The 22,186-nt window shown below is 36.9% G+C and overlaps 1 protein-coding gene across 2 annotated transcripts; it reads left to right on the top strand.

Moving 5' to 3' along the window:
- Nucleotides 1-1,816: 1,816 nt before the first annotated feature.
- On the top strand, nucleotides 1,817-21,416 carry LOC125237934 (pancreatic lipase-related protein 2-like). 2 transcript variants are annotated; one of them, XM_048145178.1, is made up of 9 exons: nucleotides 1,817-1,892; nucleotides 7,379-7,642; nucleotides 8,217-8,313; nucleotides 10,436-10,534; nucleotides 10,687-10,748; nucleotides 14,647-14,769; nucleotides 18,117-18,359; nucleotides 19,455-19,635; nucleotides 20,257-21,416. In XM_048145178.1, the coding sequence occupies exons 2-9, from the start codon at nucleotides 7,384-7,386 to the stop codon at nucleotides 20,414-20,416; spliced, it is 1,224 nt and encodes a 407-aa protein (XP_048001135.1). In that variant the 5' UTR covers nucleotides 1,817-1,892; nucleotides 7,379-7,383; the 3' UTR covers nucleotides 20,417-21,416. The 2 variants fall into 2 exon arrangements, with proteins under 2 accessions (XP_048001135.1, XP_048001134.1); XM_048145177.1 differs by lacking the exon at nucleotides 10,687-10,748 and having other exon boundaries at nucleotides 10,436-10,596.
- Nucleotides 21,417-22,186: the final 770 nt, after the last annotated feature.

Here is a 22,186-nt window from a genome sequence, read left to right as displayed (position 1 = left end):
TAAGTCTCGTCCCTATTCACCCCGGCATCCCTATTCATCCCATTCGACTGTAGTTAGTAGGTATAGGATATCTATTAGATAATTATTACTTAGAATTGAAATAAAAAAATTATGGACTGAAAATTAAGAGTAACTTAAAACACCTCTAATAAATGTACACACACTGTATTTTGTTATATTTTACATTTATTTAGTTGAATTTAATTTAAGTTTAGTTTATAATGAAGAAAGTTATTTAAATTGTAAATAATTTTTTAAGCTTTAAATTTTGAGCATTTTATAATGATTTCGTTCGCATGGCTTCGTTGTTATTTCAAAGAAAATAAGTATTTATGTATAGCGTTGCTATGGGAAACTCACGATAAACTGTGTCAGAATATTTTTTGTCAATATCAATAATCGAATTAACAAAAATAAAATACAACTTGCAATATTAAGACGACGACACCCTCATCAATTGTAATCAATTGTAAGTACTAACAGCAATACGCTTAACCAACCATCGTAGACGTTATGTTCTTGTAATAAGGATTACAAATGTACAGCTAACCATGTTGCCGATGATATGTGTTTGTGTAAACATCACATCATAAAAGTTTAAGTCAGTGTCTCATCTTAAGTTGTATTCAAAAAATAAAAATGTCAGCGGCATACGGATAGACAGACGGACATGAAAAACCGATATCAATTGTTTCGTTTTAGTACTTTTGGCAACAGAACCCTAACTAGGTAAGTTCAGACGGTCAAGCAAATCTTGTTACTAACAAATGGCTGTAAATTTGAAAATGAGGGGCACAGACCAATTGTCTTCATAAAGCGCTTGCCTTGACGTTGACGGGATCATCTATGAACCATAAACCAACCATAAATTAACACTTAAAAAATATTAAAAATCGAGCGAAGGTTTATTGTCCATAGAAATTTTTTATTGTGCGCCTTTTTTGTGCCAAGATTTAACTACTTGACCGTCTTTAAGTATCTGATGGAAACATAAAATAAGGTACAATAGTACAAAATAAATAATACCTAAATAAAAAAACCGGCCAAGAGCGTGTCGGGCCACGCTCAGTGTAGGGTTCCGTAGTTTTCCGTATTTTTCTCGAAAACTACTGAACCTATCAAGTTCAAAACAATTTTCCTAGAAAGTCTTTATAAAGTTCTACTTTTGTGATTTTTTTCATATTTTTTAAACATATGATTAAAAAGTTAGAGGTTAGAAGTTATTTCCGAAAATATTAATATTATCAAAAAACGATCTTAGTAAACCCTTATTCATTTTTAAATACCTATCCAACAATATATCACATGTTGGGGTTGGAATGAAAAAAAATATCAGCCCCCACTTTACATGTAGGGGGGGTACCCTAATAAAACATTTTTTTCCATTTTTTATTTTTGCACTTTGTTGGCGTGATTGATATACATATTGGTACCAAATTTCAGCTTTCTAGTGCTAACGGTTACTGAGATTATCCGCGGACGGATGGACGGATGGACGGACGGATGGACGGACGGACGGACGGACGGACGGACGGACGGACGGACGGACAGACAGACATGGCGAAACTATAAGGGTTCCTAGTTGACTACGGAACCCTAAAAAGCCTTATGTCTAACTTAGGTAGGTTTACTTTTACAACAATTAGTTTACTTTAATGCCTTGTTCCTAAACAGCTTTAATTTAGATCGAACCGATAATTTCAACAATAATTTGAATTTATAATCTTATAAATTTCTAAGAACTTAAACAAACAGAAGTAAGTTTTGTTTGCGCACGCGTCGATTTATATAGGAAGGTAGGACGGCGAGTGAACCAGTCTTGATCGACAACTCGTCGGTAACGGGTTACGGAAGAGGGGGATACCTACTACTTAGGATTAATTTAAAATAAGGTCAGTTTAACATCTTTGGTTTAATATTGTCTTCGGTTACCGCGATAGTTATTCATGAAATAAAACTATGGAAACGGATTAAATCGCATAGGATGATATTTCTTGTAAGTGGGTAGCTTTTGCACATTTTAATTTTTCCTCAGTCACCCGTTGACCACGAACGCTGTAAAGAGTTCGAAACGTCGGGATGTATTTTAAATTCATTATACGCGATTTAATCCGTTTCCATAGTTTTATTTCATGATCTTTGGTTTAATTTGTTTTTATTCCGGCTTTTTATGTGCATTTTTTTAAATATCAAATATTTTTTTTTACAAAAAAAAAAAAACATTTTTGCAGATATTATGTAATTATATAAAAATGTATGTAAATGATTTCGGAGTTTCATATTATTCTTTACATTATTTCGTTTCGAATGAACATGTAAATAGTATTTTAAAACTTTGCGGGTAGGTATTAATTTATTTAAATCATAAATGATCTAATTTTGTTGTTTTTGTAAACCATATCGAAAAAATTATGTATTTATTATTTAAAGTGAAAAAACAGTTAATTTGGAACCACATAATATATTTATTATTCATATTTTTTTGTATCGGAAGTTTATAGAATACATTTAACAGTAAATTTTAAATAACACTAAAATATAAAAAGTGACATGAACACAAGAGAGATAAAAGTATCCAATAAAATAATGGCTTAAAAAATAAATAAGACAAAAAAACACCAAAATTTTGTGAATTTGGTGATTATTTTATTTTATCTTACTAATTTTAGTAATAGGTAACCCGTAGCGGTCTTATCATGGTTGCTTGGTTGCATATCATTACGAGCTAAACTTAATATTTGTAAACATTAATACGTTTTTATGATAAGTTGAATATAATAATAAGGTATTGTCACCACATCTTAAAATCATTTTCTTTGTTATTTGTTATTTTTATTATTTTATTAATCGCCTGAAATTCAGGTTACTTTTTATTTGTTTAGAATTACTTTAGATCAGATTACCTACATAATTACAAAAAAAATGTCGGAAAACTATGTGACAGTTGATATACACTTTTATTATTGTCTGTACCTGTCATATGGAGATTTATTTTAAATACCTTGTATGCAAAACATATACGTTCATTAGATTAATTATAAGAAAATATTGGCGAAAAAATATGTGACGCACACTTATATTTTTTGTCTGTATCTGTCTTATGTAGGTATATTTACTTTCAATGTTTTTTACATGCATCACCTACTCATACATATGTAGGTATTATTTATTTATTCAGGTATATAATTATAAACAAAAATCTCTAATTAATTACACAGTATCGTTAAACCAATAAGGTTTGTCTCGATACCTATTCTATTCCTCGGTAGATGTTATACAATACAACAATCATAATATAATTATGTAGGTATATAGGTATTCTATTCATTATACATATTATAACCGAAACAACAAATCGCCAATATTGCCAATATTAGATTAATTAAAAAAGGTAACGAAAATAGGTAACGCACACTTTTATTCTTGTCTGTACCTCTCATATGCAGACTTGCTTTAGAAGAATTAAAACAAATTGACAAAAAAATCTGACGCACACTTTTATTCTTGGTACTTGTCTGTACCTCTGTGTAGATTTACAGTAAATGTTTTTCATGTGCTTTACGTGCACTAACCACACATACCTTAGGTTAATTATAAGAAATTATTGACCAAAAAAAATATGACGCATTAAATATTAAACTAAATTAAATATTATAGGATATTCTTACACAGATTGACTGAGGCCCACGGTAAGCTCAAGGAGGTTTGTGTTGTGGGTGCTCAGACAAAATATATATAATATATAAATACTTATATACATAGAATACATTCATGACTCAGGAACAAATATCTGTGCTCATCACACAAATCATCAAACTGTCTCAGTCTGTGGCGTCACTCAAGACTAATTTGAAGAAGCTTTGGCTTTCCAACCAAGCGTGATCTGGTTATGTGTATTCCTTCTGAACCTACTCCTATTTGAGAAGTACATATTTCTTGCGATATTCATATTTATGTATATATATATTTATATATCGTATTTTATTTGTGTATTCGTGTAATGCATTGCACCTATGCTATTTCTAATTTAATTAATTAGTATAAGTAGTCATTATTTATTAATGTATTTTTTTATAGTAGGTATTTTATGCAACCGGCGTTTCCTGTATTTTGACGCAAAGGTTTGCACTGTGAGCGCTCAAGCCAGCTGCCCGAAGCCCGCCCCCGCCGGCTTCACGCGCACGCGCGCAGTAACGTTATAACAATGCGTTGCCATGGTTACAGAGCCAAACATTGCGTTTTCAATTTTTTCGTTACTGCGCGCGTGCGCGTGAAGCCTGCAGGGGCTGGCTTTTGGGGAATAGACTTTTATGTAGGGTTTTAAAGACTTATGCACGACCCTGTAAATTAAGAATAACAGTTCGGGAGTAGAGCGCTTCCCCTCATCGCTCGCTCGGCCAATAAACTTTTGTGGCGTATACCTATCACATTTTCTACACGCGTTATAACAATATGCAAGTAACCTTCCGATGGTTCAGTGAATAAAAAGAATTAAAGATAAAGCCGAGGCCAATTTAATAATAATAATCTATTATCTACCGCATTTCTTGGAATATATCGAATTTGCTTCCTTCGGCTTGCATCAAATAAGGTAGGTACTACCAGTGTGCTACCGATAGTACTCTTTATTATACTGTGGTGCTATCATGAGTATTTAAGGGGATTACTTACGCCATTCCCAAACAACTGTATTCCCAACGGGTTTCCTAATATTCTTTAGTATCTGTAGAAGTCCATATTCCAAAAATTCCTCCGGCTTTACCAACGAAAATTGTCACTCCGCACCACTGGTAGATACTTAACAAAATTTTCCGTGACATAAGCTACTAAGCGCGTGACTAGCGAGTAACGCAAAATACTGGTTTTTCGTAGTAATTTAGATATATTAAATAAATAGACAGCAAAAAATTAATTAGGTATTATTAACAGTACTTAGAGTACTTAGATTACCCGTGTGGTGACGGGTTAAGAATTTCACCACCCCCTTTCTTCCCGTGGGTGTCGTAGAAGTCGACTGTGGGATATGGGTTAAATTGTGGCGTAGGCGAGAGGCTGGCAACCTGTCACTGCAATGTCACAATTTGGATTTCTTTCAACCCCTTTTTTCCAAGAGTGGCACTGAAACTTAGTAGTTCATGTGCTCTGCCTACCCCTTTATGGGATAAAGGCGTGATTATATGTATGTATGTATGTACTTAGATTACGATGTCAAATATTATGTCAGGTTTGAACAATTCCATATAGTATACAAACATTAAGTAATCAAAACAAACCTTATCAATATCATATCTTTTTGTTTGCATGCGTACTTGCGTAGCCCTTAAATAATATTTGTAAGTACCTGAATATATAGGTGAAAAACTTAAGAAACTCACCTGTTGTATGTGTGAGTGACGTGTTCGTATAGAGAACACATATTTAAAATTAGTAACACAAACAAAACAAACGCCTATTCGAACACGTCACTCACACATACAACAGGTGAGTTTCTTCAGTTTTTCACCTATACTTAAGTATAAATATAATTTTTAAGAAAAAAAAACCGCCGCCTTTGGGGTTCTGATGAAAGCTACTTGCGAATGTTGGATTATGTAGAAATGTGTAGGTATTTTTTAAAGCTGCATTTAATACTTTAATCTGTGCTTTAATTATTTGATGGCAACACATTTGTCATTTGATATTTGCCAGTCGCTTTTCGATGAAGGAAACCGGACTTATCCTAATAAGGTCTAGTTACCCTCCGGGTTGGAAGGTCAGATGGCAGTCGCTTTCGTAAAACTAGTGCCTACGCCAAATCTTGGGATTTGTTGTCAAAGCGGACCCCAGGCTCCCATGAGCTGTGGCAAATGCCGGGATAACGCAAGGAGGATGATGATGATTTGATGGCAACACAAATGAATATACCTACGTATACCGTTAAGGTTTCAGGAGTTTCCTCAATTCCTCATGAATCCAATTATAAGAAATCGCAGCTTGACAAAATTTGACTTGAAAACTCAATATTCTTAACAAACATAACTAAATAAATGTCACTGTTCTGAACTTAAATGCATGCTATAAAAATACCAAAGTCACTATAAGTGTGCCGTTCAGATTTAAGGAGTTCCGTTCTGATCTTCATCAGCAGTTCCACTGCACCAAATGTCACTGTTCTGGACGTAAGTGCATGCTGTTCTTATAAAAATACCAAAGTCACTATAAGTGTGCCGTTAAGATTTGAGGAGTTCGGTTCTGACCATCATCAGCAGTTCCACTGCACTAAATATCACTGTTCTAGACGTAAGTGCATGCTGTTCTTATAAAAATACCAGTCACTATAAGCGTGCCGTTCAGATTTGAGGAGTTCCGTTCTGACCATCATCAGCAGTTCCACTGCACCAAATGTCACTGTTCCGTACGTAAATGCATGCTGTTCCTTAAAAAACACAAAAATCACCATATGTGTGCCTTTCATATTTGAGGAGTTCCCTCGATTTCTCCATCATCAGAACTGGGTTCTGAAAAAATGGGACCAATCTGTATGCATATACATTCAATAAAAAAAAATTAAAATCGGTCCAGTAACGACGGAGATATCGTGGAACAAACATTAAAAAAAAAACATACAGACGAATTGAGAACCGTCTTTCTTTGACAGATTTGAGGCGGCGGTTAAAAAAGGCAATCCTAGATAAAATATGTGATGTCACACAGATAAAAATCAGCAACGCACAATTTGCAGAACATTTTCATACATTCCATTACTTACTGCCCCGTGTGGTGACGGGTAAAGAATTTCACCACCCCCTTTCTTCCCGTGGGTGTCGTAGCGTAGAAGTCGACTGTGGGATATGGGTTAAATTGTGGCGTAGGCGAGAGGCTGGCAACCTATCACTGCAATGTCACAATTTCGTTTTTAGGGTTCCGTACCAAACAGGTACAAAAGGAAACCTTATGGCGCCGCTTTATCCGTCTGTCTGTCTGTCAGTCACATTACTAAATATCTCGAGAACTATACTTATGCTATAGACTTGAAATATATTATTTTTTTAAATTTATTATTAATATTAATTCTAGAAAATGGTCAAAATGAAAGGGGGGCAAATTGTAAATGTCAAGCTACTAGGTCAAGTGGGGTATCGTTAGAAAGAGCTCAAACTGTACATATCGTAACTATTTTTTGTATTTTTTTGTAATGAAAAAAAAAGAATTATGAAGGGAAATGTAAAAAAAATGCGCCCCCCCCCTCCCCCTTATCTCCGAAGTTTGCCAACGAAAAATTATGAAAATTTTACGAAACATTGGTTTTATGCCAAACATTACAGGAAAAATAAAGTCATGTTTGTATCTTTGAAGCTTTTTTTTTTATTAAAAATAAACACAATATTTATTTTTTCAGATAAAATGGCAGGCCTACTACCTCTCCTCATAGCCTCCCTCGCCATGTGTTCGGCCGACAACCCCCTCTCCAGCCTAAAGGACGCCCTCCCCTCAGTCCCCAAGCCCTCAGTGCCCTCTGTGAAAGATGTGAATCAAGTGCGAGACGCTGTCGCGGGAAACGTTTCGGACGCGGCTGGAAGCTTCGGCCGGGGCGTGCAGAAAGAAATTGCTGCAGTGAAGCAGCCGATTGATGAAACTATTGCTTTTATCGGGTCTAGCCAATGTAAGTTACCTATATTTTAATATTCTCCCCTCACTAGCTCGGAAACACGTGTTTTGTCCTTTAATACTAATGGGTAAAGTAATTTGACGTTGAATAAAATCAAATTAACTGCTATAAAATTGATAAAAGTAGATGAATCAAGTAATAAAGATGATTTACCACCTGTGGAACTACTTGAAGCAGTGATAAACGCACTTTTTGCGTTATAGTTTCCTCGTTACAGTGAGGGGAAAAGTTTTGTGTTACACTCGGGTGCAAATGTATTTTACTTCTCGTGTGTTAAAAAACTCGCAAGTTTAGACCACTGAGGTACCCGTAGAAATTTATCTAGTGTATGTTATATCTGAAGGCTAGGCGGTAGGCGCCTTTGACCACCTCTAAGGGCGAGCAATTTGTGATTGCACCTTCTACATGAATTCTTTTACAGGGTTACGTTATAGCGAGAGAGACGGTGCTGCCATCTATCGATGTAGTGATGTTAATGATAATCTGACAACAATAATCATGTCAAATTAAATGGATCCGGCCCATACCTATCTATTTCAGTTTATTAATGACGTTTATTTGTATACAGGTCAGAATGTAAAGAAAATCCTAGGAGTAGCGTACGAGAATTATGAGGGAGATGAGGAGCCTCCACTAGAGAAACTAACGCTGACGTATATAGACCCGTAAGTGAAAACATCGTCATTTCAGGCTTTAGATTTGCCCCGCTGTACCTTACCTTCAATAATATTGAAGGGTTTATCTTGAGGAGTAAAATGCAAAATGTAATATGAAACTGGATGAGACTAGCTCAGGACCGGGACAAGTGGCGTACTAGACGAGAGGCCTATGCTCAGCAGTGGGCGATAAAGGGCTGACATGATGATGATGATGATGATGATGATGATGATGATGATGATGATGATGATGATGATGATGATGATAATGATGATGATGAAAAATGTTCCGTATAATCAAACCACTACGGCAACTTCCTATCTGATCCCGTAAAGAAAAGCCTTCGATCTTTTGGTGTGGCCTAGCGCGTAGTGACCCTGCCTGCTAAGCTGTCCTGGGTGGCTAGCCGAATGGCACAATCGCTCACGAAACGCTCACGAAACGAAGCGCTAGTAGATATCTATCTCTATCGCGCTTGCGTATTGGCGCGACAGAGCCAGCGGCGTATCGCTTTCGTTTGGCGTCGGAGAAATGCCATTCGGCTACGGGGCCTGGGTTCGAATCCCGGTAAGGCCATTTATTTGTCTGATGAACACAGATATAATTTTGTTCCTGATGGATCTTGTCAGTTTACTGCGAGACTCATTCAAACTGTGTAAGAATGTTCTATAATCAGGGCCCGTAACTTTCTTGCCGATGACATGAATTTAACGTCACGCTGCATATAGGTGATTCAAATAATTTTATTGTAATAATTAATCATTATTCATCGATCAATTTAATCATCTACAAATGACTTCAAAAGTAAGCTACTCATACGTGGAATAATTAAGAAGTACCTATTTGATACGTGAAACGAAAGCCGGGGTTCAACCCGCGACCTCCGGAACGAAAATCGCACGTACTTACCGCTAGGCTACCAGCGCTTATTTATATTTTATTGAAATATGGTAACAAAACTATTTAATAAAAGGTACCTTATGTATAAAAGATAAACAAATAATTTAATTAATTTTTCACGTATCTAGTAGGTAGGTATTAGAGATGGGCCGAATACGGATTTTGCCGAATACGAATATTCGGCCGAACATTCGGTTCAGCTGTTACCGAACCGAACATTCGGCCGAATATTCGGTTCCGCCATATTTTAAATCCTGGCTTAGAGTTAAAAACTTTTCAATTATTGGTAAGTAATGGGTACTAAGACTACTAAGGCTCTTAATGTTCCTATAATTTAGTGCATAAGAAAATTTTGGTTTCGTGTCTTAAGGTACGTTATTTTAATTTTCAACATAATTAATTAATTGTTGTGGGTACTTATATTGTAACGCATTTTTAATTCCCTTTGGTGGTTTCTTAGAATACTGAAATAGGATGTCATTATCCGATGAATTACGAAAAAACTTACGCTATTTATTTACTTTGTTTATTCGGTAAATATTCGGCAATATAACCGAACTATTCGGCCGAATACGAACATTGAAAAACTTGCCGAATATGCCGAATACCGAATATTTACCGAATATTCGGCCCATCTCTAGTAGGTATTAATTATTTCACGTATGAATAGATTAGTAGTAGTAGTGGTAAACACTTTATTGTACCTACAGAACAAGTTACATGTACAGAGAATAAATTATAACGGTTATGTACAAATGCTACCTTATCCCTTCAAGGGATTAGTATTGAAGTCATGATTAAAGTGATTGATGAATAATGATTGAAAATGAAAATGAAAATGAAAATGAAATATTTATTTTTCAAGTACTAGGCATATTACAATGCGCATATGAACGTCAAATAAAGCTACGCCGGCTCTAACCCTACGCCTCAGCCTCGAGAAGATTTCAGTCCCCCCTCAGTTGGGAGGGGGGTATCCACTATGGGACCGGCAAGAAACTCGGCGGGCAACTTCTTTTCAAAACATTACATCTTGTAATTAACATGCATTAAATAACAAGATACAATTTAACATGAATTAATTATTAAATAAAAGTCTTGAATTATCCTATAAGCAGCGTGACGTCAAACTTATGTCATCGGCATGAAAGTTACGGGCCCTGTCTATTACTTATATTTATTTATTTAATCTTATAAATCTTATTCCATACTGTCTTTATATCTTTGCAGTGGAGTCCGCACGATATTCAACATCACCACTGCGGCGGCACGCATCGCTGAGTTGAATCAATTCAACCCCGCTCAGAAACTGTACATCTACATCCATGGGTTCACCGATGACCCAACCAAGAGCAGCTTCTCTGCTATTGACGAAGCACTATTGAGTCAAGGTAGTTTCTTTATAATTTATTTTAATGCTTTTCAACCCTACTTGAGGCACAATTCAACCCCGCTCAGAAACTGTACATCTACATCCATGGGTTCACCGATGACCCAACCAAGAGCAGCTTCTCTGCTATTGACGAAGCACTATTGATCCAAGGTAATGTTTCTTTATAATTTATTTTTCCCCTTACTAGCTCGGAAACACTTGTTTTGTCCTTTAATACCAGCGGGTAAAAACGCATTTTATCCACTAGTGAGTAAAGTAATTTGACCTTGAATAAAGTCAAATTAACTGCTTTAAAATTGATAAAAGTAGGTGAATCTAGTAATAAAGATGATTTACCACCTGTGGAACTATTGGAAGCAGTGATAAACGCATTTTTTGCGTTGTAGTTTCCTCGCTATAGTGAGGGGAAAAGTTTTGTGCTACACTCGGGTGTAAATGTATTTTACTTCTCGTGTGTTAAACAAATGTATTTTACTTCTCGTGTGTTAAAAAACTCGCAAGTTCAGGATTCTATTCTCAAACCACTCGCTTCGCTCGTACTTCAACTATAGAATCCTTTCATTTGCACGTTTTTCAATTCCACTCTCGGCGTTAAAATACAACGTTGCCCCCTTGTATAACAAATAACTATTAATGTGTTTAAACCCTACCTGAGGTACAATTCAACCCCGCTCAGAAACTGTACATCTACATCCATGGGTTAACTGATGACCTAAGCCAGGGAAGCTTTACTGCTATTTGCGAAGCACTATTGAGTTATTAAGCAAGTTATTTTTAGATTCTTTATAATTTAATTCATACTTCTTCAACCCTAATTAAGGCACATTTCAACCCCGCTCAGAAACTGTACATCAAGATCCATGGGTTCATCATCATGGGTTGAAACAGTATTGAGCCAAGGTATTTATAATTCAACCCCGCTCAGAAAATTGTGAGTAAAAATCGTGTTAATTTAAATCAATATAGTTAACCCACAGACCTGTCATTTTGCTATTTAACCAACATATAAAACACTATTTTTTTATTCAAATGACGTTACGTATAAGTAGTAAGGTCAGCGCTCTAATAACTTCCTTAGACGACAGTTTATTTTTTACACGTTTTAGTTCCTGTTATCTTAAAATTAGATCGCGAAGTTATTTTAACCCGTTAAGTAAATACGTTTTATTAAATTATGAACTTTATTAAAGGCAACAATATTCGTTATTAGTTTAGGTATATTATTTATTTTACATTTAAATAGACAACTATTTAACTAACATTTCATGTATAATATACATACATATAATAACTCCTGTGTTAAATAAAAGGGTAGGCATGAACTACTAAGTTTCAGTGCCGCTCTTGGCAAAAAGGGGCTGAAAGAAATCCAAATTGTGACATTGCAGTGACTGATGGTTGCCAGCCTCTCGCCTACGCCATAATTTAACCCATATCCCACAGTCGACTTCTACGACACCCACGGGAAGAAAGGAGGATCATGTTTAATATACAAAATAAAAACAAGTTTATACTACCTACTTATTAGATTTTTTACGCGAAATTAACTTTTCAACAATAAACTATACACCTATAGAATATCGCAACACCGTTTGATAAGATAAATATGTGTCGTTTTTAAGCAAAATGTACCATAAATAATGTCGCTTAAGCATAAGGACTCTCTTACAGATAACTTGTATAAAGATACGACCCAAATACGTCCTTATGGTAAGCGACAATGGTATATTTTAGTGAAAAACGTCACATATGGTAATTGTAGATATTTATAGGCTAAGCACAATAGAATTACAACGAGGATAGCAACAATGTGATAATTTACCATTAAACACCTTCATTAATAGTCGCGTAATAAGTACATTAATTGTTCAGTAGGAAATTGTTACTTTATTACAGTTACATTTTTATTTCACTATCCTAACTGGGGTTACTAAGTACAATAAGAGATGGGCCTTTGATAAATGGCAACAGCCTAAGCGGCAACCCACACTCAGGCGACGCACGTCGTAAGACGTGGAAGTGGAACGGGCGCCAGCGCCGCGCCGCCCGAGTGTAATTTAAAAAACGCCTCCTCAGTACATTTTGTATAGGAAATACATAAGACGGCAAAAAAAAAAAAAAATATTTATTTATTATACTCAAGAATTACAAACATAACTTAAATATAATGCTCCACAAAACGACAATTAGTTTGACTGTGGAGTCGTTTCAGTCTCTTTTATACAGTTTTCTTATTAAACAGTTAAATATACAAATTAATATATATAACTTCTAAATGTGTTATGTACTTAGTTGGAAGTAGGCAGGATCGCTTATTATAGAGTATCCAAGGATTAAGTTTATCAAATTAGTGTGCTACGCCCGCACGTTGCTTCCAACAGTTCAAATCACATTGAGAGTTTTGAATTATTCACTGTTATTTTCATTAGACCGGGATATACTTAGACCGTGCTTACCTTTTTGATTTTTGTGGAGCTCCCGATATTTCGACGCAGTTGCATGCATCATTATCACGGAAAACTGAAGAAGGCGGGTGGATCTCAAAAAGGTAATCACGGTCTACACCGTGTCTAATAAGTCCGAATACTCACATTTTACCTCAGTTCTAAAGATATAGGGATCACAGGCCATCAAATTCTTATTTAAACTAAAGAGTATATTCCTCTTAATAAAATACAAGCACAAAGTACATGAAATTTCCGAAGTGTCTAAGAAAAACAAAGAGGTAAAGTGCCAACAAAATACTTGCTCGGCACGCAGGTGACGAGCTATTTTTTATAAGGAGAATCTGTATGTGATAAAACAGACGCCACGTGTCCAAAATAAACTATTATGGGTACCGAGGATAGATAACGTTCCGGGCAACTAGAAAAATGTGCCTAGGTTCCAGAGCTCACCATCGGCCCAGGTGTGGGATGCAGTATGTAAGCGAGGTAAACTACCTTCAGTACTTACAGATAAAAGCGTTAAAATCAACGTTTTTTTCTTTAAAACCAAGGTTTTGGAGAAAAAATGCCTTAAAGTTAAAAAGGATGCTTGGGAATGAGTATCATGTGTCCCAACAAGACGCACCTCCAGCACATTCGGCAAATGGTATTCTAGCGTAGTTTCAGACTAATTTGGCAGTTTTTTATCCGAAACATGAGTGGCCACCCAGGCCTCCAGGTTTAGGCGTATTAGACTATTTTGTATGGTCATACATGCTTTGAAGACTAAATTTTTATAAAATCATAAACCTAGATCATTTCAAAAAGGTTATCGAGAGTATTTGGGATGAAATGTGAAGAAAACGGTGCGTGCCGCGTGTGATCCGTTTGAGAAGCGTTTGAGGCTGGTAAACAAGTTAATGCTGGAGTTATTCCAAAACATTTGTTGTGAATGTAGTAAATAAGAGTGCCATTCATAAAATATAATAATAATGTAGTAACTATTTGTTCATTTTGTTTTATTGGCTATTTGTGCTGTATTCAAACTTATTGGACACGGTGTATATCCCAGTCAGTACATGAGGTCCAAAGAGACGGTCTATGTTCAGCCGTAGTCTTAAGTCGTAGGTAATGATGAAGATGATGACCTATATATAGGCTTGTGCCGTTTCGTTCGTTGATCGGAACGCTCCGATCTCGTTCGATCGCTCCCACGAACTAGTTCGCTCTTTTAGGTCTTTTGCTCATTTAGTTCAGCCAGACCAGCGACCACTACGGTCGGAAAGATCAGAACGAATGGGACCAAATAGTGTCAAATGATACGAATAATCCACAGATAATAACAATTCCGAGCCGAAAGGTTGTAAGTAACCGAAGTTTAATATGAAAACTTGACGTTTTTGTGTTGCTCTGCTAAATAACTCGCTCTCGGTCGGCGTAGCACACTCGTTCCCGATCCAAACCGCTCGCGCTCGCCGATCCAATACTGAACTAAATGAGCAACGATCGATTCACAGAGCACGGAAAGATTCAGTTCATTTCGGTCATTGGTGGGAAAATTCCTAATAGTTCATAGTTCGTGAACGACACAAACCTAATGACCTAAATGCATTATTTTTCAGGACAATCCAACGTGTTGGCCCTGGACGCAAGCCCTCTGATCCACTGGCTGTACCTGCGGTCCTCGACCTACGTGCGATATATTGGAGAGAAGCTGGGAGAAGTCCTTGTTGCTATGGTTAACAGTAAGCATTATTCTCCACTTAGATTTATCATACATTCTTATATAACCATGTAGACAGATAAGTACATACATACATACAATCACGGCTGTATCCCATAAAGAGGTAGGCAGAACACATGAAACTACTAAAGCTTCAGTGCCACTCTTGGCATATAAGGGGTTGAAGGAAAACGAAACTGTGACATTGCAGTGACAGGTTGCCAGCCTCTCGCCTACGCCACAATTTAAACCACAGATAAGTCTAAGAAAAAAAACCGGCCAAGAGCGTGTCGGGCCACGCTCAGTGTAGGGTTCCGTAGTTTTCCGTATTTTTCTCAAAAACTACTCAACCTATCAAGTTTAAAATAATTTTCCTAGAAAGTATTTATAAAGGGCTACCTTTGTGATTTTTTTCATATATCTTATTTTAAACAGATGGTTCAAAAGTTAGAGGAGGGGACACTTTTTTTTCCTTTAGGAGCGATTATTTCCGAAAATATTAATATTATTAAAAAACTATTGAAGTAAACCCATATTCATTTTTAAATACCTATTCAACAATATATCACACGTTGGGGTTGGAATGAAAAAAAAAATCACTCCCCGCTTTACATGTAGGGGGGGTACCCTACCAAAACATTTTTTTCCACTTTTTATTTTACCACTTTGTCGGCGTGATTGATATACATATTGGTACAAAATTTCAGCTTTCTAGTGCTAACGGTTACTGAGATTATCCGCGGACGGACGGACGGACGGACGGACAGACAGACATGGCAAAACTATAAGGGTTCCTAGTTGACTACGGAACCCTAAAAATGTACCTCGGAGCCACCTAGAGAAATGTACGCCTAGTAAGTAAGTAAGTTTAGATGGCGACGACTCCTTTGAAAGATTGAGGGGAGGAAACCGGACTAATTCCAATAAAGCCCTAGTTACCCTTCGGTTGGAAGGTCAGATGGCAGTCGCTTTCGTAAAAACTAGTTCCTACGCTAAATCGTGGGATTAGTTGTCAAAGCGGACCCCATGCTCCCATAAGCCGTGGCAAATGCCGGCATAACAATGCCGGCACACTAGGTATCAGAATGCATACAAAATTAATAATGTAGGTCTTCATCTTCAATAATGTAGGTAGTTGGTGTGTGTCAAGCTTCGCAATGAATAATTGTGTTAAGCGACACAATTATTCATTGCGAACTTCAAACCTGGGTAAATCCATTCCGCTTTAAGGTTGAATATATAAAAAGTACAATATCATATGAAAGATATTCAACCTTATAGCAGAATGGGTTTACCCAGTTTTGAAGTTAAGTGACACAATTTTTGGAGCCGCTCGGAAAGGAAAAAAAAGGTGGCCCAAGTTAGGACCCACATTACTCATAAATAAGCCTAAGGTATAGCAATGTAGTAGTCTTGACTTAATAATTGACGGTGTTTATAATGTTATTTATAACAAATTAATTAATTATGATCGTTATTTATAACCAAGGTTCTCGGAACAAGTTAGCATAATTATACTTCTCATTTAAATGATTCTAATGTATGTGCTTGTTTGTCTTTACCTACGCGTAGCTGACCTACGGTAGGTATTTTCCACTAGGTTGTGATTCTTTTTATGTTATGTTTTACATCATTATGCATAATAAAAACTAACGTAATCACAACTTAAAATCTGATGTTATGTACTGTACATTCAATGGCATAAATAAGTGATGTTTTCTGTACCTTTTGTCGCTTTAAATCGTATGACATTTAAAACAAGACGTTAATGTGACAAGGTATAGAAATCATCACATATTTATGCCGATGACTGTACCTACCATGAAAATAAGTTAGAAAGATGTAAACAGACCCATTTAATTTTTTAATCCCATCATATAGTTATGATAATGTGAAGCAACCTTTATATTCAGTGTTTTATTTTTTTGTAGACGGATGTTCTTTAGATGCTTTGCGTTTAGATAAATATAACTAAGTACCTAAACTTCAAGTGACATTTGCATATTATTAGAAGTATGGAGATTAGAAGTGTTTTTTTGCTCCGATGAAGATTTTATCAGTCTCGAATCTTGAATGATATTATGTATTTAAGTACAACTTTTTAGGTAGGTTGCTTGTAAATTCACAAATCTGGTCTCTGTCTATTTATAAACGTTAGCAGCTCAGTCTGTACGGTAGTGACCCTGCCTGCTAAGCTGCGGTCCTGGGTTCGAATCCTGGTAAGGGCATTTATTTGTGTGATCAGCACAGATATTTCAGATATTTGTTCCTGAGTCATGGATGTTTTCTATGTTTATGTATGTATTTATTGCTTAGTTTGGGGCTAAGTTGAGCTGTGTAAGGTGTTCCCAATATTTATTTATTTATATTTATTACTTGAGGGTCTTTTAGTGTTTCCTTCATCCATAGGTACGATTTTTTTTATTTTCTCCCGATTATAACAGTAAAATGCATGATTGTAATTTCTTTTCACAAAGGTTAAAAATATGGAATGTGCTTCTAATAAAAATGAGCGGTAGGTTATGGGCCTACTTGTTATGGCATCATACATTGTCAAAGACACTAATTCCATTCCACGGTAGTAGGTAATAAATTATATGAAAATTATACTCTTGGTATTGCCCAATCAAACTCGTAACTACTATAACTGCTCGTATAAAAATCTATTTATAACGACCACTTACAATCACGTATATACAAGATACAAAACCAACCCTTTATTGTTTGCACGCAATGGCATGGCTTAGATCGCTGTAATTCCCATATTTCATTGTTTTGCAAATGTGTCATCAAACTGTCTTCTAGAAAAAAGAATATGCGTAAGACTAAGACTTGTCTATTCAGTAGGTACAAATGGTGCTTTTTTTTTGCGCACCAGTGGGAGAAGTGGTTCCTTTCTTGTCAGGTCGAAACTTCGGAGGGCCATCTGTACTGAAAAACGTCGTACGATACACGTGCAAAAAGGAAATTCGTAACTAGTGTCGATTTGAATTCGAACTTCCTTTTATACGCATTTGTATCGTAATGTACTATTATCATGCTCCCTTGTAACATAATTACATAGTATACGATTAAATCAGTCGCTTGGTTTATCATGCCATCTGTCATCCCGTCACGTTCTTCTTTCTCTTGGTGTTTGATGTAAATACTTATTTGTTAGCCTGTTGTCCCTCTGCTGGGCAAAGGCCTCCCTCTCTTTCTTCCACGCGTCTCGGTTTAAAAAGGCAATGTTTGGCCAATCTTTTCGAAAGACGTCAAGATCGTGCCGCCATCTCCTTCGCGGTCTGCCGTCACGCCGCACTGTGTTTGGTGTCCATTCGGTACTTTTCTTGGCCCTGATGTAGATTCTAATCAACTTTAATTCCACAGAGGGTCTCAACCCCGACGCCATCCACATCATAGGCCACAGTTTAGGCGCTCACATCTCCAGTTTCACCGGGAAAACCTTCACCAACCTGACCGGACTCCAAGTTGGCCGGATAACCGGATTGGATCCGGCCGGACCTTGCTTCAGCCATGTGGATCCGGATTTGAGGATGAAGGCTACGGATGCGATTTTTGTGGATGCTATACATACAGATGCTGGTGTTTATGGACTGAAGGATCCTGTTGGTAAGTCCTTATCTCCTCCCTGGACGATTTAAGAGACTCAATTTTCTTAATTTGGTTTTACTGGAAAGACGACTTTCACTAACCTGCAGAGCTAGCACATGATTGTCGCGAGAGTATGTGGCCACGAGATAGATCACATATCTTTGTCTAATGACACACAAGGACGGGTACTTCGGGTAGTCTATCTCGCGGCGACATACTGTCGCGCCAATCATGTGCTAACCCTGCTGACAGAGCTTGATCCCACCGGATTAAGCATGGCTGTTGGCCGAGCATATTATGCTTAATGTTTCCAAGCCATGCTCATGCGCGGTAAGTAGGTTGTCCATACAAATAGACCACGTGACCCCCCCCCCCCCCGGGGCCTGGGCCTTTACCACATGACCCCCCCTGTGCACGAAGCTGGATCCGCGCTTGGCCATGCTAACCCATTGCTGCACTCACCACGATTGAACCCATATCCCACAGTCGACTTCTACGACACCCACTAGAAAATGGTAGTGTAATTTTTAGCCCATCTCCACCCGAGCTGTGATCGTGAGGGTTGTTAAGATAATAATTATGTTAATTTTACACGTCATTAAAATTCCAAATTACCTAAGTTAGCAAAACTGGATTTTTCAAGTGGAAAGGGATACATTTATTTACAATTTATTTTTCCCATCACTAGCTCGGAAACACGTGTTTTGTCCTTTAATACCAGCGGGTAAAAACGCATTTTATCCACTAGTGTGTAAAGTGATTTGACCTTGAATAAAGTCAAATTAACTGCTTTAAAATTGATAAAAGTAGGTGAATCTAGTAACAAAGATGATTTACCACCTGTGGAACTACTGCAAGCAGTGATAAACGCATTTTTTGCGTTGTATATTCCTCGCTATAGTGAGGGGAAAAGTTTTGTGTTACACTCGGGTGCAAATGTATTTTACTTCTCGTGTGTTAAAAAACTCGCAAGTTCAGGATTCTATTCTCGAACCACTCGCTTCGCTCGTGGTTCAACTATAGAATCCTTTCACTTGCACGTTTTTCAATTCCACACTCGGCGTTAAAATACAACTTTGCCCCCTTGTATAACAAATAACTATTGTTTCCCAGGACAAGTGGACTACTTCCCCAACGGTGGTTCTCAGCAGCCCAACTGCCTCTTCCAAACCTGTAGCCACAGCCGCGCGTGGGTGTACTTCGCGGAGTCGATCAAGAACCATGAGGCCTTCCTCGCTCTTAAGTGCAAAGATTACGACGCGTTCAAGAAAAGGCAGTGCGAGAATGATATCAGGTAAATAGGTCCCGAATAATGCCTTTCCCGCCAATCTGTACAAAGTAGCCACGGGTATACTTCACAGAGTCAGTAAAGACTCCTGTGGCCTATTTCACAACAGTGACAATTGTCGACCAACAGTGCCACTTCGCCGTGCATTGCCTGTTCAACAAGAAAATTTCTCAATTTATTAATATAAAGATACAAGCAAATTTCGTCTTTATGGAAAGCGACAAAGTGGGACGTTTTACTAAACACACTCATGTGTTTTGACAGTCGCATAAGAAAAGGTGTTTAATTGTTTATTAGGATCACCAACAGAAGATACAATATACATACATACTATAAATTACAGACTTAAAGCCCATTTAAGTATAATAATTGATCCCCCACTTATAGGTAATCACAGCATGCAAATACATAATACTACTTTGTACTTCGCATCTCAACATATGTTATTTTTAATGTGTTTTTGTACAATAAAGAGTCACTACTACTACTACTACTACATAATATTAAGTATGACAATATTCCTATTGCTATATGTTAGACGGAAACAACACAAGTGATCGTTGAACATCTACTTTTCAAGCTATACCATCCAGATAGACTTATAGCAAATTCGAAATTATTTTCCAGCCCCATGGGTTTCGCGTCCCAGCGTGGGACGACCGGCCGCTACTACCTCCAAACGGGCGAAGACAGCCCATACGGCCTCGGCAAGGAAGGCTTGACGTGGAAAAACAACGAGGGTATCGTCAGGAATATCGGCGAGAAAGTCTCCAATTTGTTCGGTTAAAGACGAAGAATAGAGTATAAAATTAAATAGCAGTAATGACGAGTCAGATAAAGCCTGGGTGCGTAGGCGAATGGCACAAACGCTCACGAAACGAAACGCTAGTAGATATCTATCTCTATCGATCGTGCGTATTGGCGCGACAGAGCCAGACTAACTGGCGCGGCGTTTCGTTTTCGTTTCGCGTCGGAGAAATGCCATTCGGCTACGCACGCTGATCAGAAAACGCGGATCCGCGTACGCGAAAACTATGATATATTTCCGAGCTCATGTAACCCGGCAACCTTCATATCTAGGGTGAACAGGCATCTTCTGGGCTAGCTCGCTCCATCGTAGGCCACGTCTTTGGCTAGTCTGTGGCCAAGAGTAAGCCGATTTACATTGCACTCATAATTTTATAACTAAACGGGACTTATCTAATCGCCTAACATTTAGGTTTTTTTTTATACCACGTCGGTGGAAAACAGGTATACCCACCTGATGGAAAGCGGTCACCGTAACCTATGGATGCCTGCAACTCAAGGGGGTGTCACATGCGCGTTGCCGACCCATTAGAAACTTGGGTTTATATTTGGCCCGACGTTTCGAATGTTACATTACGTTTGTGGTCATGGACAGACTGAAAATTTAAAAAAAATACTTCTCTCGAAATTTCGCAACGTGGCGCGTAGTATATCTCTGATCAGGCTTTATTTATTAGATATTTTATATTTGACTTGAGAAATTTTAATTGTTGACATTGTGTTTGAACACGCTACTGATAGTTTGGCAATGCCATCATTGATGTTGATTTTCTATGAAGTCTTGGTTTATCAACGACCGATGTTACCACAACCTTTAACATTTTTGTTTGACGCCAAGCTTTAGGTTTGTTATGTTTGTCATATATTATAATAATTTAAATAGTTTGTAGAACAATACCTCAGTAGAGATTCAAAAATGCATAAATTGTGATATTATTAGTAATATTTGTACCAACATCGAATACAAATAAAAAACTGAAGTTAGCATTTTCATTTTGTTTTACCCTAGTATATTATACCTATTATAATGTGATGCGGAATAACTTACCGAATACGGTGCTCTGGTTTCTCCTTAATCCAGTGTCTTCACTGTGGTTTGTTTTTAGTTGATCTTATATTTTCTTTATTTAGTAAATCTTCTCAATATGTACGTCATATGTACGTGATCAGTTTTTCCCATAAGTTTTTCTTTCTTATTGTGTCACTAATTTTTTTTAACTTGTGGAAACCACCCGACAAAGAGGTCAGAATATATTTTGAAGTTGACTCCAAAGAGATTTTAATTGTAGCGCAAATAATGTGATCTAAAGATCTAAACCACATAAATGAGTACAAAACAGTGATACAAGTACGGGCAAGAGGAAATTCGAAACGAGTGGCGATAAAGAAGTGTCTGAAGTGAAAAACAGGTGTTAAAACAAAGCATCTTTATTGTAATTAATTCCATAACTTCTCGTTAAATACAAAATAATACGGAGACGGGACTCTTAGAAAAATAAACATCTCAATAAATATACGACAACACAAGGCAAAAACGGAATTTAGCCAAAAATATCACTTAAAAATATCTACCACTAATTTCTACTCAAGATAAAAGATTTAAAAAAATCCCGACGAACTGAGAACCTCCTTTTTTTTTTAATGTCGGTTAAAAATAGGTCTTTAATTCAAAAGGCAGACATTTTACAGACAGTTTTTTGTGATATTTTTCCCTAAATTGCGTATTTTGTTAATAATTCTCAACATGTCA

The sequence above is a fragment of the Leguminivora glycinivorella genome, chromosome 22 (genome assembly GCF_023078275.1).
Source record: "Leguminivora glycinivorella isolate SPB_JAAS2020 chromosome 22, LegGlyc_1.1, whole genome shotgun sequence".
Taxonomy (NCBI): Eukaryota; Metazoa; Arthropoda; class Insecta; order Lepidoptera; family Tortricidae; genus Leguminivora; species Leguminivora glycinivorella.
Note: the sequence above shows the minus strand (reverse complement) of the source record. Positions and strands in the feature narration are given on the sequence as shown.

Excerpts from the sequence above, each read along its gene's own strand:
- LOC125237934 (XM_048145178.1), top strand. The coding sequence starts at position 7,384 with ATGGCAGGCCTACTACCTCTCCTCATAGCCTCCCTCGCCATGTGTTCG. Across the intron at positions 8,314-10,435 it reads ACGCTGACGTATATAGACCC|TGGAGTCCGCACGATATTCA; the intron begins GTAAGTGAAAAC and ends ATATCTTTGCAG. Across the intron at positions 14,770-18,116 it reads CCTTGTTGCTATGGTTAACA|AGGGTCTCAACCCCGACGCC; the intron begins GTAAGCATTATT and ends TTAATTCCACAG.